We start from the raw sequence: 14,866 nt of genomic DNA, 5'->3' as shown, positions 1-14,866 counted from the left end.
TTGTAAAACCTAAATGTAAAATTTAAAAACACCTAGAAGAAAATATAGAAGAATATGTAAATATAATCAAGAACAGAAAACACTAAGAAGAGACTTTATCAAATTAAAAACTTTCTCCACAAAAAGCACCAAGAGAATTATAAGACAAGCAACAGGCAAGAAAATAATATTTGCAAATCACATGCCCGATCATTTGTATCCAGAATTTAAGAACTCTTAAAACCCAACAGTAAGAAAACAGACAACCTAACAAAAAAATTGGTAAAAGGTCTGAAAATATAACCAGCAATGAAGATACAGGAATGGCAATAAACAAACACAAAGATGCTCATCATCAGTCATTAGGGAATGCAAATTAAACCATGAGATATTGCTACCATTCATTAGAATGATTAAAATAACAAAAAATCTCAAAATATCAAATGCTGGCAAAGAGGTGGCGCAACAGGAACTCTCATTCATTACTGGAGGGAATGCAAAATCGTACTATTTTGCCACCTTGGAAAAGTTTGGCAAGTTCTAGTAAAGTTAAATATATACAGTTGACCCTTGAACAATGCAGAAGTTAAGGGCACAAACCTTCTGCACAGTTGAAAATCCGAGTATATGTTGACTCCCCCCCAAAACTTAACTACTATAGTCTACTGTTGACTGGAAGGTTTACCAATAACATAAACTCAAACACGTATTTTTTATGTTACTATACATAATGTATTCTGTGTATATACACTTTATTCTTACAATAAAGTAAGCTATAAAAAAAGAAAATGAAAAGAAAAAAAAGAAAATGTTACTAAGAAAATCATAAGAGAACACACTTATGGTAATGTACTGTATTTATCGAAAAAAAAATCTGCATATAAGTGGATCCAACCTGTGTCGTTTAGAGTCAACTGTATTTACCATTTGACCCAGCAGTGTTACTCCCACGTTTACCTAAGTGAGCCAAAAAACGTATTGACACAAAAACCAGTACATGAATGTTTACAGCAGCTTTATTCACAATCACCCAAAACTAGAATAAACAGTCAAGATATTCAACAACAGAGGATAAACAATCCTGGTACACACACACAATAGAATAGTACAGAGCAATAAGAGGGAACAAACTGATTCATGCAAGAGCATAGATGAATGTAATTCAGTGAGAGAAACCAGATCCAAAAGACTACATATTTTATAGTTCCGTTTATATGACATTCTGGAAAAGCAGACTGACAGAAATGGAAAGCAGAGCAAAACAGTTGTCAGGGCTGGTGGAGGACGAGATGATGTTACAAGGGGACTACTTAAGGACACTTTTTGTAGTAACAAAACTGTTCTATATGATACTGTGGTGGTAGATCCTTGACTGTATGCCATTTGTCAAAACCCATAGAGCTGTACACTACAAAGAATGAAAGCAAGTTATATTTTTGTGAAAAAATTAACTAGGATGTCAAGATAATCCAGGATAGAATGAAGACTGACAAATCAATCTAACTGCATTACATACATGATAACCTAACTGAAGAATGTTTTAGGTAATACATATATACAGATGGAAAGACGTAGATACAATTACAAAGATGTTCACATACATAATTTAGTACATACATACATATCTCCTAACTTCTGTCTACTGAGAAAGCCTAAATGCAATGATACTCCAGTAGCTACAACCACATCCAGGGCCCAGTTCTCAGTTTCTAAATACCATGCCCCAACAAAAGGAACCAGGGCTTCTCGGACAAAGGACTGATTCTAATGCTGGGGTAGGGGGAGGACAAAATACTGTAGTGTCAGAAAGTAAGGAAGCAGTCAAAAGACAAAAGGGTGGCGGCAAAGAGACACAGGAGGCAACCTGAAAGAGCAGCCAATGGCCGAAGCTGTAACAATTTGGGTAACAAATATAAATCATGATAGTATTCGATTATAATCCAAAGAAAAAAGTCAATATTCATGGGTCCACAATAATAAAAATAACTGAAAACATTTTAAAATGGGAAAAAAGGGGCAAGCCTTCCTTACAGAAAAATTCCAAATAATAAGAAATGTAGAAGTGAGGGAAAGAGAAAATTACCATTAGAATTCCACAGTAGAAGACTGCAGGTGTGAGCCGCTGAGGAATGCTACCAGTAGTGGAAGAAATTTTAAGAAGCAATAGGATATTAAATTATCTTCCCAAGAATATTTATGAATTACTGTGATGATTTTAGCATATGCCTACAAATTACTTTATCCATCTCACTGTAGAAGGTGGAATTTAATTCTTAATTCCCTATCTGTTAAATGCAGGCTGGAGTTACTCCTAACATAGAGTAGAAAAAGAATATTAATTTTGCAGTGGAGGAACTTGGCAGCCCGTTATAGACTGAATATCTCCCTCCAAACTCATGTTGATGCTCTATCCCTTAATTTGATGGTTTAAAGTGGGGCCTTTGGGAAGTAATTAGGCTTAGTTTAGATCACAAGCATAAAATCCTCATGATGGAATGTAGTATCCTTTCTCCTCGTGCATGTAAAAAAGCCATGTAAGCACATAGCAGGAAGATGGTCATCTGCAAGTCAGGAACAGGGTCTTCATCAGAACCAACCATGCTGTCACTCTGATCAAAGATTTCTGGACCCTAAAACTGTGAGAAAATAAATGGCTATGGTTTAAGCCACCCAGTCTATGGTATTTTGTCATAGAGGCCTGAGCTAAGACATTCCTTAAATCAAATGCCCAAGGTTAACATGACCAGGAATAAACAAGGTGATACATATAATCCCTGATATGATGTGATAAGAAGGGCACTTCACTTCTGTGGTATTCTTCCTAAAAATTAATAAATTCTTGAGACCCCATCCCAGCCTAATCATGAGAAAGCATCAGTAGAGTGAGGAACTGTCTACAAAACAACTAACTGGTCCTGTCAAAGTCCTAAAAAGCCAACAGAAAGACTAAGAAACTGTCACAGATCAGAGGAGATATGACAACTAAATGCAACATGATATCCTGGACTACATCCAGGAACAGAAAAAAAAAAATGGTGGAAATGGTATAGTTTAGCTAATGGCATTTCAGTAATGTTAATTTCTTAGCTCTGATAAACATACCATGGTTTTGTAAGATGTTAAGACACAAGAAGATATAAGACTTTAGAGAAAGCTGAGTGAAGAACAATGAATTTTCTGTACTATCTTTATCACTTCTGCAAATCTAAAATTATTGCAAAATAAGTTTTTAAAACATCAATGGAAAAAAGTGCTGGCAATGACTTATTAAATTGTATGACACAATTTTTAAAAGATTTTATTTATTCATTTGAGGGAGGGAGGGAGGGAGAGAGAGAGACAGAGAGAATGCGTGCACACACAAGCTGGGGCAGAGGGCAATGAGGGAAGCAGACTCCTTCCCCCTGAGTGGGAAGCTCATCGACTAGAGACTCGATCCCAGGACCCTGAGATCATGACCTAAGCTGAAGGTAGATACTTAACCAACTGAGCCACCCAGGTGCCCCCTGTATGACACTATTTTTTAGACAACTGACCGAACCACACATAACCAGAGTGATTTTCCTAAAAAGCAAATCCGATTATTTCTTCATTTAAAACTTTCTAACAGTTTTTCTTGCCAACAACAAAAAATTCAAACGCTTTAACATAGTTTATAAAACAATGGAAGGCACAATAATCCCTCCCCCATCCCAAATGTCCATGTCCTCATCACCAGAACATATGAATATAATATGTGACATGGCAAAGGGAGTTGAGGTTGCAGATTGTATTAGGATTGTTAATCTGTGACCCTAAAATCGGGAGAAAAGCCTTGATTATCCAAGTGAGCTCAATGTAATCACAAGAGTCCTTAAAAGTAGAAGAGGGAGGCAGCAGAGAGTCAGGGAGATGGGACTACACAAGATCCTCAGAGATGAGGTTGCTGGCTTTGAAGAGAAAGAGGGGACCATGACTCAAGGAATGTGGGCAGCCTCTGGAAGCGGGAAAAGGCAAAGAAATGGATACTCTCCCACAATCTCTAGGAGGGAATTCAGCCCTACTGACACCTTGATTTCAGCCCTGTTAGACTTCTAACCTACGGATGATGAATTCATGTTATTTTAAGCCACCAATCTCTGGTAAATTTGTTACAGCAGCAAAGAAAAAATGAACACAAAGGCCCTTCATGATGGCCCTCTTACTTCATTGCTCACTGCTCCTCACAACGATATTCAACAGGTAGGTGTGCCTTAATATACTGCTATACTATAAGCCATTCACATGGGTCTACCTAAGTTTGATCAGTAAATAAAATGTAATTTTGCTAAACTAATGGTGCCTATCGTTAGGTCAAAGTGACACAGAATGATGACCTTGTAGGAAGAGAGCAAAGAAACCACAGCACGACATCAGGAAAGACTATATGCTAGAGCTTTATCTCAAAAGGCCATCAAAGGGGTTAGTGAGAGCAGTTAAGTTGCCTTGTAAAGTCTTCTGAAGGGGATCAAATAAATATGCTACTTTTCTGAAATCTGCTTTTTAAATTTAAAAAAAATTAGGGATCCCTGGGTGGCGCAGTGGTTTGGCGTCTGTCTTTGGCCCAGGGCGCGATCCTGGAGACCCCAGATCGAATCCCACGTCGGGCTCCCGGTGCATGGAGCCTGCTTCTCCCTCTGTGTCTCTGCCTCTCTCTCTCTCTCTGTGACTATCATAAATAAATAAAAATTAAAAAAAAATAAATAAAATCTTAAAAAAATAAATTAAAAAAATTAAATTCTAAAGTCTAAAGTTTAATTCCTTCAAAAATGCCACCAACTAAAATTTTAGCCCAAAGGTGGCCATGATTATGAAAAGGCTGAGAATCACTATTCCACACACAGTTAGGCCACACCAAATTTTTCTCAAGCCATGTTTGTTCACCTCTGACCCTTCACACAAGCTCTTCTTCTCTACCTGGAACCTTCAAAAATTCCCTCTTTTCCCTTTATCTAATCAATTCTTACTCATTCTTCAGATCTCAGTTTAGCTCTTCTAGAAAACATCTGCTAACCCTATAAGTGAATGCCTACTTAATGTTGCATATACAATATCTTGGACCACAATGATAGCACTTTTCACATGGTATTGTAATCGTCTGATTGCAAATTCTCTAAGTGAAAAACGAGTCTAGTTTGCTCTCAGCTTTAATATATTCCTAAAGCTTAGCATACATAGTGCCTGGGTTATAGAAACCATTCCCACAGTTTTTTGGGGAAAAAAAGGAGCCTAGTAAATAATCATCAAATATTTCTGCATCAGGCATTTCCCTTGTCACGATGTATCAACACGGACTACAGGATAAGTAAAAAGAAGCTCTTAAACAACACTTTAAGAGCTTCCACTACTGAAAGCAATTTATACCCTAGTATAAGAACAAATATAGAGATCTGAACTTTTTGTGTCATTTTACACATTTTACTCTATCATCTGAAACAAAACGAAAGTAATAATATACTGTATTTCATTACATCTAAGGTGTTTTAATGCTGCTGCTTTTTAAATTTACCAGGCATATTAGCTCCTACTACTGTAATAAATTACCACAAGCATAGTGGCCTAAAACAACATAAATTTACTATTTTCTAGTTCTGTAGGTCAGAAGCCCAAAATCAGTTCACCGGGCTAAGGTCAAAGTGTCATGGGCAGGGATGGTTCCTTCTGAGGCTCCAAGAAGAGAATCCTCTTCCTTGTTTTCTTCAGCTTCTAGTGGCCAGCCCCTTTCTCCATCTTCAGAGCACATTACTCCGACCTCTGCTTCTGTGGTCACATTACTTTGTCTGTTGGCTGACTCCTCCTGACTCTCTCCAACCAGGTCTGTTGTGATTATATCAGGCCCACCTAGATTGAGGATAATATCCCCAACAGTCAGTCAAAGCTGCAAAGGTTTCAAAGATTAGGATGGACACACATTAGGGGGCCATTATTCAGCTCACCACATCAACCACCAATGGCAGGTTTTCGTACAACTATACCATAACTTCTACCACTTCAGCAAAACCAATTTCTAAATCTTACCAAATTCAGAGATTAAAATGTGAAAAACAGAATGTCTTAGAATCAATGAAGTAATATGATTACTGCATCCACCAAGTGGCTTAATGTAGTGACTCATAAAAAGACCATCAACAAATCACTGAAATACAGAAAAATTCAGGCTATATTCATACAGGCTCTGAAACATTTCGAAATTCTTAGCTTCAAGTGAGGTATGTCTGTAAAAAATAGGAAACAGATTATTCTAACACATTATCTACTCACTGGTACCAGTCTGACTTGAGAAGTAAACAAAAGATTTTTAATAAATAGGCTATATACCTTTCAATGGAGGTGCTTAGCTGGTCAGCCTGACTGATGTCATATCAGCTAGATACACTTCTGGTTTTCTTTTTCTTTCTTTCTTTCTTTCTTTTTTTTTTTTTAAGATTTTACTTATTTGTTCATGAGAGACAGAGAGAGGCAGAGATACAGGCAAGGGAGAAGCAGGCTCTTCACAGGGAGCCTGACGTGGGACTCGATCCCGGGTCTCCAGGATCATGCCCCAGGCTGAAGGCGGTGCTAAACTGCCAAGCAACCCGGGCTGCCCCACCTCTGGTTTTCTATAAACATCTATGCCCTTCCTGGCAAGACTAAATTATCACAAGGTCTACCCAAAGGCTGTATCTGCCTCAGGGTCATAAATCTCCTTCCAGAAACTAAATTACCAACAAAGGAAAATTGATTCTATTCTTGCTGTATGCAAACCAGACATGAAAATCCAAATTACAAGGTAAATATTTTATGGAATGTTTAGTCACTATACATTTACAACCAAATTAATCATAAGCTCTCTTTAAGATAAATGAATTTCCTCATTCTTTCCCTTGACAGAGAACTAACAATTTTTTTTTTTTTTTTTTTTTTTTTTTATTTATGATAGTCACACAGAGAGAGAGAGAGAGGCAGAGACACAGGCAGAGGGAGAAGCAGGCTCTATGCACTGGGAGCCCGACGTGGGATTCGATCCCGGGTCCCCAGGATCACGCCCTGGGCCAAAGGCAGGCGCTAAACCGCTGCGCCACCCAGGGATCCCCGAGAACTAACATTTTTAATATCAAAAATATTTGCTTCATTAGTCCTTTCCTGAATCAAATATCAATATTTTTTTAAAAGTCAGATTAAAGGTTTTTTTTTTTTACTATTGTTATCTTAAGAAGAACATCAAGGTCAGCAAAGTACAAGCTCCTCTACAGAGACACAAACTAACTTGGAGAGGCAGAATCAGATATAAGAATGTAATTTATTCATCACTGAACTACCAAGAAATAGGGCAATATGCATTTTAACAATCACTCTTGTTAAAGTTTTAAAATATTTCTGAACCAGTTGGTGAATAGTCACACAGCCCTGACCCTGCTTCCCTGGTATACTGCACAATGCTATTCCCTTGCCCCAGACCTCTAAGACCTCCTCACGATCCAGCAACTAAAAGACTAATGCCTGGCACGTTACAGGCTTACAGAACCCTGCTCTAATGTCAAGGCTGGTATCCATTCAGTCACTGGTATGCAAAGTACAGATTACTATTTTAGATATAGGACCCCTGATAATAAAGTATCAATAATGTCGCTAAAACAGAAATTTTTTACAAGCATAAAAAGTATATGACCACCACACTCCTTAAGAAATCTACAATTGGAAACCCTGGTGTTTTTAAAAATGAGGAATTTCTAGAGCATCTGGGCGGCTCAGTTGGTTGAGTGTCTTGACTCTTGATTTCCGCTCAGGTCATGATCTCAGGGTCCTGGGATTGAGCCCTATATCAGACTCCCTGCTCAGTGGGGAGTCTGCTTGAGGATTCTCTCTCTCTCCCTCTGCCCACCCCCAATCACATACATTCTCTCTCTCAAATATAAAAATCCTAAAAAAAAAAAAAAAAAAGAAAAAAAGAGGAATTCCAATCACATCTGGATACCCTGGATTATTCTTTTGTAATGGAAGGCTAATAACTATAAAAGTAACTGTCCCAGTCAGACAGAGCCTACAGCCAACAGATTCAGACTGTGCAGCTATTTGGATGAAACCTCACTGCATTAGTCCATTAGTTCTTCTCTCTGGCTGCCATGGTAATGAGTGTTACCAGTAGAGGGACCAAAAGAAAACCGATCCCACTTAACCTACTATGACTCAGGTACTTGGCTTTTCTCTACATAATCTTATATGATTCTCACAACAGTCCTGTGAAGTATCACTATCCTCATTTTACAGACAAATTCAAATAGTTGGTAAATAGTGAAGCCAGGCATCGCAGGTTCCAAAGCTCATTTCACAATACGTGTTTCTCAGAAATACTAGGAAAAACAAGCAAGTTAGGACTTGGCCACCGGCTAGGCGAGGCATTTTACTACTCCCTCTCACCTCCCTACTTTATCCTGCTTTTCCTTGGTTCCTATTACAAGCAGCTTTCACCATACAATTTTAGAAAACCTAAAACTAATTAAATCCACCTTTCCACAAGCCGGCTAGCTGCGGTAGGTGAGCTATTTGAGGGAACCTTCCAAGAGTAGATCTATCTGTTGGAGAGATGAAGGGCTGGGCAGTGTAAGAAAATAATAAAAAGAAACAGTGATTGAGCCTTAAATACAGGAAAGGATCAGGAGAACTGGCCATACATAGATCCGTTCAGTCTTCAAAAATAATAATATGAAGCCAAGGTCACTTACTCAGTTGAGTGCCTACTGCCTGCTGCCACTGGGAATATAAGGAAGAAAACTCACATAGTCTCCGTCAACTGAAGAATTTAGATGTTGGTGTTCTGAAGGAGATGGAATGAAGGGGACTCTCCTTTGTTAAATATCTCATTTTGCTAAGCACCAGGTACTTTAAAAATAGTAACTCATTTAGTATAATTCTCTCAACAATTCTAGAAGGAAGGTATTGTTATTCCCCGAAGCTCAGAGATGTTAAGTAATTACCTCTACAAAACCCAGAACTGTATCAAAGCCGACAACCTTTTCACTAGCCCACACCTTCTGACAGTTCTGGGTATGCTCAGCCTATTGGAAATAGTGGCTTCCCTAAGGCTGAATATAACATGATTTGCTCTAACATGCAGGGCTGACTATGAAGATGCTCTCATTTCTAGGAAAGTCCATTGAAGACCGGCTCAAAAATCTGTTCTCTTTCAATGTCTTTAAGATTCTAATACTTCAGGATTTATAGATAATTAGAAAGATGAAGTTAGTTGAAATACTATAATCCGTGGCAATGAATGGGGTTTACAAAAATTATTACACATATAATTTCAGAAACCTGAGGGGAGGGTGGAGTGGGAATGAAAAGATACTGAAAATAACTAATACAATACATGCAGCAATGAAAAATAAAATTTAAGCCCAGATAAAAGACACTTGTTTATATATGGAATGATTTTTTTTAATTTTTTTTTAAATTTTTATTTATTTATGATAGTCACAGAGAGAGAGAGAGAGGCGCAGAGACACAGGCAGAGGGAGAAGCAGGCTCCATGCACCGGGAGCCTGACGTGGGATTCGATCCCGGGTCTCCAGGATCGCGCCCTGGGCCAAAGGCAGGCGCCAAACCGCTGCGCCACCCAGGGATCCCATATGGAATGATTTTTAAGATTCTCAAGGTATTAATCTGCTTAGAAGGAAATGATGCATCCAAATGGTTACATTACACCATGGCAATATCTTCACCAGAGGACCTGATGCTTCTGCTCAGCTATAAAGGAAGACCAGAAACCTGAGACACAGACGCTGCTCTGATCAAAAGGAACTTAATTCAGACACACTGGGGAGATTTTTATCCTTTTAAATTTTGCATGTGCTCTCAAAGTTGAAGGGTTTCCTTTAACTGACCAGACAGTACTGCTGAGTGGATGGTATGTTTCTATCCTCCATAATGGATCCCAATAATTCCTATTACTAACTCATCTTTCTCTCATTATTGGCAACTAAAATGATAAAACTGTCAGTAGTATCATTCCTGGAAAAGGCATATGGAAGGAAGAAAAATACATTTTCATTTGAAAATGAGTACCATTAGCTTCCTAAAAGTAGAATTAAGCAGCAGTGGTTTACTGTTAAATCAGAGTGCCCCCCCCTAAAAAAAAACCTTTTAAAATTAATCCCTTTCAATTGGGAGAAATTTTGGAAATACATTAACATATTGCCAGGATATTATTTCATCCAATCTTCCCTTTTTTGAGGACTGGGCTTTGGAAAGACTCTCAAAAGGCAGAGTAAAAGTTTAAAAACAGTCAACTAACACTTCATATGGAAATACAAATAATTCTAAAAGCTCATATGCTGCTCGTGAAAAACTGAAGTAGAGAAATACAAGTACACAAAAGGAAGTTTAAGGGAACTATGTAATAGACTCAAAGAAGTCAAACTGTATCTTCAAATGAGTGGGGAAAAGCATATGAGCAGTTAAACCCAAAAACCAAAAGTGATAATGAAGTCTCAGTTTTCAGCCTATTCCCTACCCTTTCCAAAAAAAAAAAAAAAAAAAAAAGTCTCTAAAAAGACTTTCTACATACAGTCTCTTAATAGAAAGAAGACTGGACTTGGAATTAGGAACACTGAATTGGACTTGATTAACAAATGTTTAATGAATACTTGAATGTACATCAGTGACAAGAGAGACAAAACTGCCATCCTCACAAAGTTTACACAGCAATTGGTGAAAAACATACCCACTTAACCTTTCCGGATCTCGATTTGATCTATAAAATTTGAGAAGTGAACTGTTTTTTCTGACTGCACTCCAAAAACACCTGAACCTCTATTTTTTTTTATTTTTTTTTAAGATTTTATTTATTTATTCATAGAGAGAGAGAGAGAGAGGCAGAGACACAGGCAGAGGGAGAAGCAGGCTCCATGCAGGGAGCCCGATGTGGGACTCGATCCTGGGTCTCCAGGATCATACCCTGGGCTGCAGGAGGCGCTAAACCGCTGCGCCACTGGGGCTGCCCTGAACCTCTATTTAAACTGTAACAGCTCTGCTTTTTTTCTGATTTCTCCATCAGTGCTCTATCCACTATTTCCTTTGGAAAAAAATAAATGTTTTTTTAAAATGTTGGATAACCACTAAAATAAGTGATCTCTAGATACCATTTCAGTTTAACAATTCTGTCTCCTGTAATGTTACATATGCACACTTCTGACTTGTTTCTTTTTGCCATGTCTGGAATTCCATTGAGACACATGAAAAGGCAAACTATTTCATGTAGGGCTAAAGAATAAACCAATACCCAAGGACTGCTTAATCTTTATTATAAATGCCAATACAATGTAGAAAACATAATTTTTTCTAAGATTAGCAAAACAAAACAAAACAAAAAAAAGGGGCACCCCAGTCGCTTAGCGGTTTAGAGCCGCCTTCAGCCCAGGGCATGATCCTGGAGTCCCAGGATTGAGTCCCATGTCAGGCTCCCTGCATGGAGCCTGCTTCTCTCTCTGCCTGTGTCTCTGCCTCTCTCTCTCTCTCTCTAATAAATAAATGAAATCTTAAAAAAAAAAAAAAATAGATTTGATCTTCTCTACTTAAGCTACTTCCTTCCACAAAAACAATAAAAAATTTGACCCTAGTTCTTTATCCTTTTTGTTTAATTGAGGTATAATTGACATATGCTCTATTAGTTTCCGGTATACAACATAATGACTCAATATTTGTATAAATTACAAAAATGATCACTATAATAAGTCTAGTTAACATCTGTCACCATACATAGTTACAGATTTTTTTTCCCTTGTGATGAGAACTGGTAAAATTTACTCTTAGCCTATTTCTTTATCTTAATTTCCAAATTCCTTGACAATGACATTTAAGGCCTTTCTGCAACCTGACTCCTTTTTAAGTAGTATTCCTTTCAGCTTCTGTGCCTTGGGTTCTCCCTATTACCCAGCACACTTCTTGCCTCTTGACAGCTTAGTTTCTAAACATGCCTGCACTTTCACAATTTTGAGACTTTTGTTCATGCTATAAATCTCTGTCTCAAGATATTCTTGTCCTCTTATTGTTACCCATCAAATCCCTCAAGGTCAGAAGCAACTGGAATGTCAATAAAATACAAGTGAATTTAGGAGAAAGGCAGGAATTCTATTTTTCTACTAGGCTAATCTTAATTACCTGAATGTCAAACATGCAACAAATGCTGAAATGAATTATGTTAATGTTTATAAACGGTAGAAACAAACATCACTTATATTTGGCTTCTAATGTTCTTACAGATCTAATATCCTCATTACAACTGATATTCTGGCATTTCTTGAGCCTTCACAAAATTTGTAAGGCTAAGATCAGTATTTGCCACTTTATTTTTTTTTATTTTTATTTATAAAGAAGGGCATGGTTTTTTGTTTTAAGATTTTATTTATTTATTCATGAGAGACACACAGAGAGAGAGAGAGAGGCAGAGACACAGGCAGAGGGAGAAGCAGGCTCCACACTGGGAGCCCGATGTGGGACTCGATCCTGGGTCTCCAGGATCATACCCTGGGTTGAGGGCGGCGCCAAACCGCTAAGCCACCAGGGCTGCCCAGTATTTGCCACTTTAAAAATCATTCACTAACACAATAATGCATACCCAGAAAATCAAAAAAAGACACTTCTTGGAACACTATTAAACATGGGTTTACAATATTCCAAAAGGCTTGAAATCTCTTCTTAAATTATCACGTGCTAGTTCCTTCGCTCACAAAACTGTTTAAAAACAAAACGAAAACGACAATCTGTATTAAGTTTACAAGGACAAAAACCGCTCAGAGAGTATCTTAATGTGTGCTCGGGACAGGAACACAAAGCCTACAACACTGTTCACATTCACACCCATTAGAGGAAACGACGGCTCCTGGAAATAAAGCATTATGGTTGATTCAAAGTATATTATGCCTAAGATATCACTTTTTGGGAAAAAAAAAAAAAACAAAAAACAAAAAACTCAACCTCTGATTCTCAGCATAAACTTATGATAAACTTCATGTTTGAAAAGTATCAGCTGTCAAAACCACATACTGGCTAAACTGATTTATATAGCCCAGTGAATTTTCATTAACTGGATAAAAGAGGTCAGTTCAACAATTGTTTGAAAAGTACTAGTGTAGTCCTGCTGTCTCACACAGGGCATTTTTCTTAAGCATTCAATCACTGGCGAGGGTTCTCATCCAAGATACTATAACCTGAGTTCCCCCTTCCCAGGCCCCATCCGTAAACATGCAGATCCCAAGTTGAGGTCATAAATGGCCTAGAAATGATCATTTTTCACTTGAACCTCCTGCATTCTGAAAGCCTACGACCTTAGCATGAAAGCGGCTTTCAAGTCGACAGGCTGCTGACGGCATCAAGGCCTTTTCTTCCCTCGACGCGGGGCCAACTCCGGCACGCTTTTGTATTTCAAAAGTGAAGCTGAGGGGGGGTGGGGGGGGGGTGGGGAAAGACACCCAGATCTAAAGGTATTCGTTTAAATAAAGCCGTTTGACACCTGCTCCCTTTGCAACGCGACCAAGCAAACTTCCAAACGCTAGAGCAGCCGCCGCAGCTGCAATGACAGGTCTCGCAGGCCGAACTGGGTCAGGGTTACGGTCACACTTCATGTTGCATATTTACACCCTTTTGTCTACAAACTTGAGCGCTCACTTAAGTTCCCTTCAAGGCCACGTGCTCGCAGGGCCGCAGAAATCAAAGCAGTTCTGCTGCGACGGGGAAGGGCGGCAGCCCCGCAGCCCGAGGGCCACAGCAGCCTTCCCCGGACCGCGCACTCCGCGCGGCCTCGGCTTCTCGCCGGCGACAGGGTCGCCCGGGGCAACTCGCCGGCGCCCCGGCCGGGCTGGAGGACCTCTCCTCGGAGGCCGGGCCCCGCCTTTGCCGCCTCCGGCTAACCCCCGGCGCTTTCGGGCCCAGGGTCACGTTACGTAAGCAGCCCCGGCCCCGGCTTCCCCGGGTCGGCCCCCGCCTCCGCGCCAGGGCGCCCCTCCCCCTCCCCCTCCCCCTCCCCCGCGGCCCGCGGCCCCCCCTCGCAGCCCGGCCCCCCTCGGCGCGGCCTCCGCCCGGCGCCCCCAACCCGGCAGCCCCCGCCCCAACGCCCCACCCCCCGGCCCGGCCCGGCCCGGCCCGGCCCGGCGGGTCCTGAGCGCCAGCGCCAGGCTGCCCGCCGCGCTAGGCCCCGCGCCGCGCTCTGCCGGGGCCGCCCGCCTCACCGTTCTGCTGGTGCGGCGCCGGGCCCGGGCCTGCGGGCGCCGCGGCTCCTGAGGCGCTGGCCCCGCCAAGCTTGGGCGGGATCCGGGCGCTGGCGGCCGGATGAGGGGACTCGGCGGGGGCCGACATGACGGCGCTGCTGGCGGCGGCGGCGGCGGCGGCGGCGGCGGCGGCTCCGCTCCGGGGAGGTGGGCGGAGGGAAGGGAAGGCGGGGCCCGAGAGGCGAAAGGAAGAGGAAGGAACGCGCCCGGCGTCACCGAGGGAGTCGCCCGGGACTGCGGTCGGGCTGCCGGCGCTGCCCCGCGGAGCCTCGCTCGGCCGCCAGGCCCCCGGCCCCCGGCCCACCGCGCCCGGCCCGGCCCGGTCCTGCCCTGCTGCGCGCCCCGAGCCCCGAGCCCCGAGCCCCGAGCGCGCGCCTCCGGCCTGGGGTCGGTCCTCGCGCCGCGGGCCCGGGGCCGTCGCCGCCACGCCCCCTGCAGGCCGCCGCCCGGCGACTTCAGGCCCGAGGCGGGGCCGGGGCTGGCGGCGGCGCAGGCCTCGGCGCAGCAGCCGGGGTCGCCCTGAGGCGGGAGGGGGGCAGCCCGGGAGGAGAAGGGAAGCCGGCGGGCGGTGCGGGGAGGGGACCCGACAGCCGCGGGGGGACAGCCGGAGCCCGGGCCACGCCGCCCGG

At 41.9% G+C, this 14,866-nt stretch overlaps 1 protein-coding gene across 2 annotated transcripts in view; it reads right to left on the bottom strand.

Annotated features, from left to right (window-relative positions):
- SEC24B (SEC24 homolog B, COPII component) overlaps positions 1-14,350 on the bottom strand; it is a 94,544-nt gene extending 80,194 nt beyond the window's left edge. For both annotated transcript variants that reach the window (XM_077882266.1, XM_077882267.1), the window contains exon 1: positions 14,199-14,350. In XM_077882266.1, the coding sequence (XP_077738392.1) occupies positions 14,199-14,325 (127 nt within the window). In that variant the 5' untranslated portion in view covers positions 14,326-14,350. The remainder of the gene's footprint in view (positions 1-14,198) is intronic.
- Between the last annotated feature and the right edge of the window lie 516 nt (positions 14,351-14,866).

The sequence above is a fragment of the Canis aureus genome, chromosome 33 (assembly GCF_053574225.1).
Source record: "Canis aureus isolate CA01 chromosome 33, VMU_Caureus_v.1.0, whole genome shotgun sequence".
Taxonomy (NCBI): domain Eukaryota; kingdom Metazoa; phylum Chordata; class Mammalia; order Carnivora; family Canidae; genus Canis; species Canis aureus.
The sequence above is the reverse complement of the archived record's forward strand: the minus strand, read 5'-3'. Positions and strand labels throughout refer to the sequence as shown.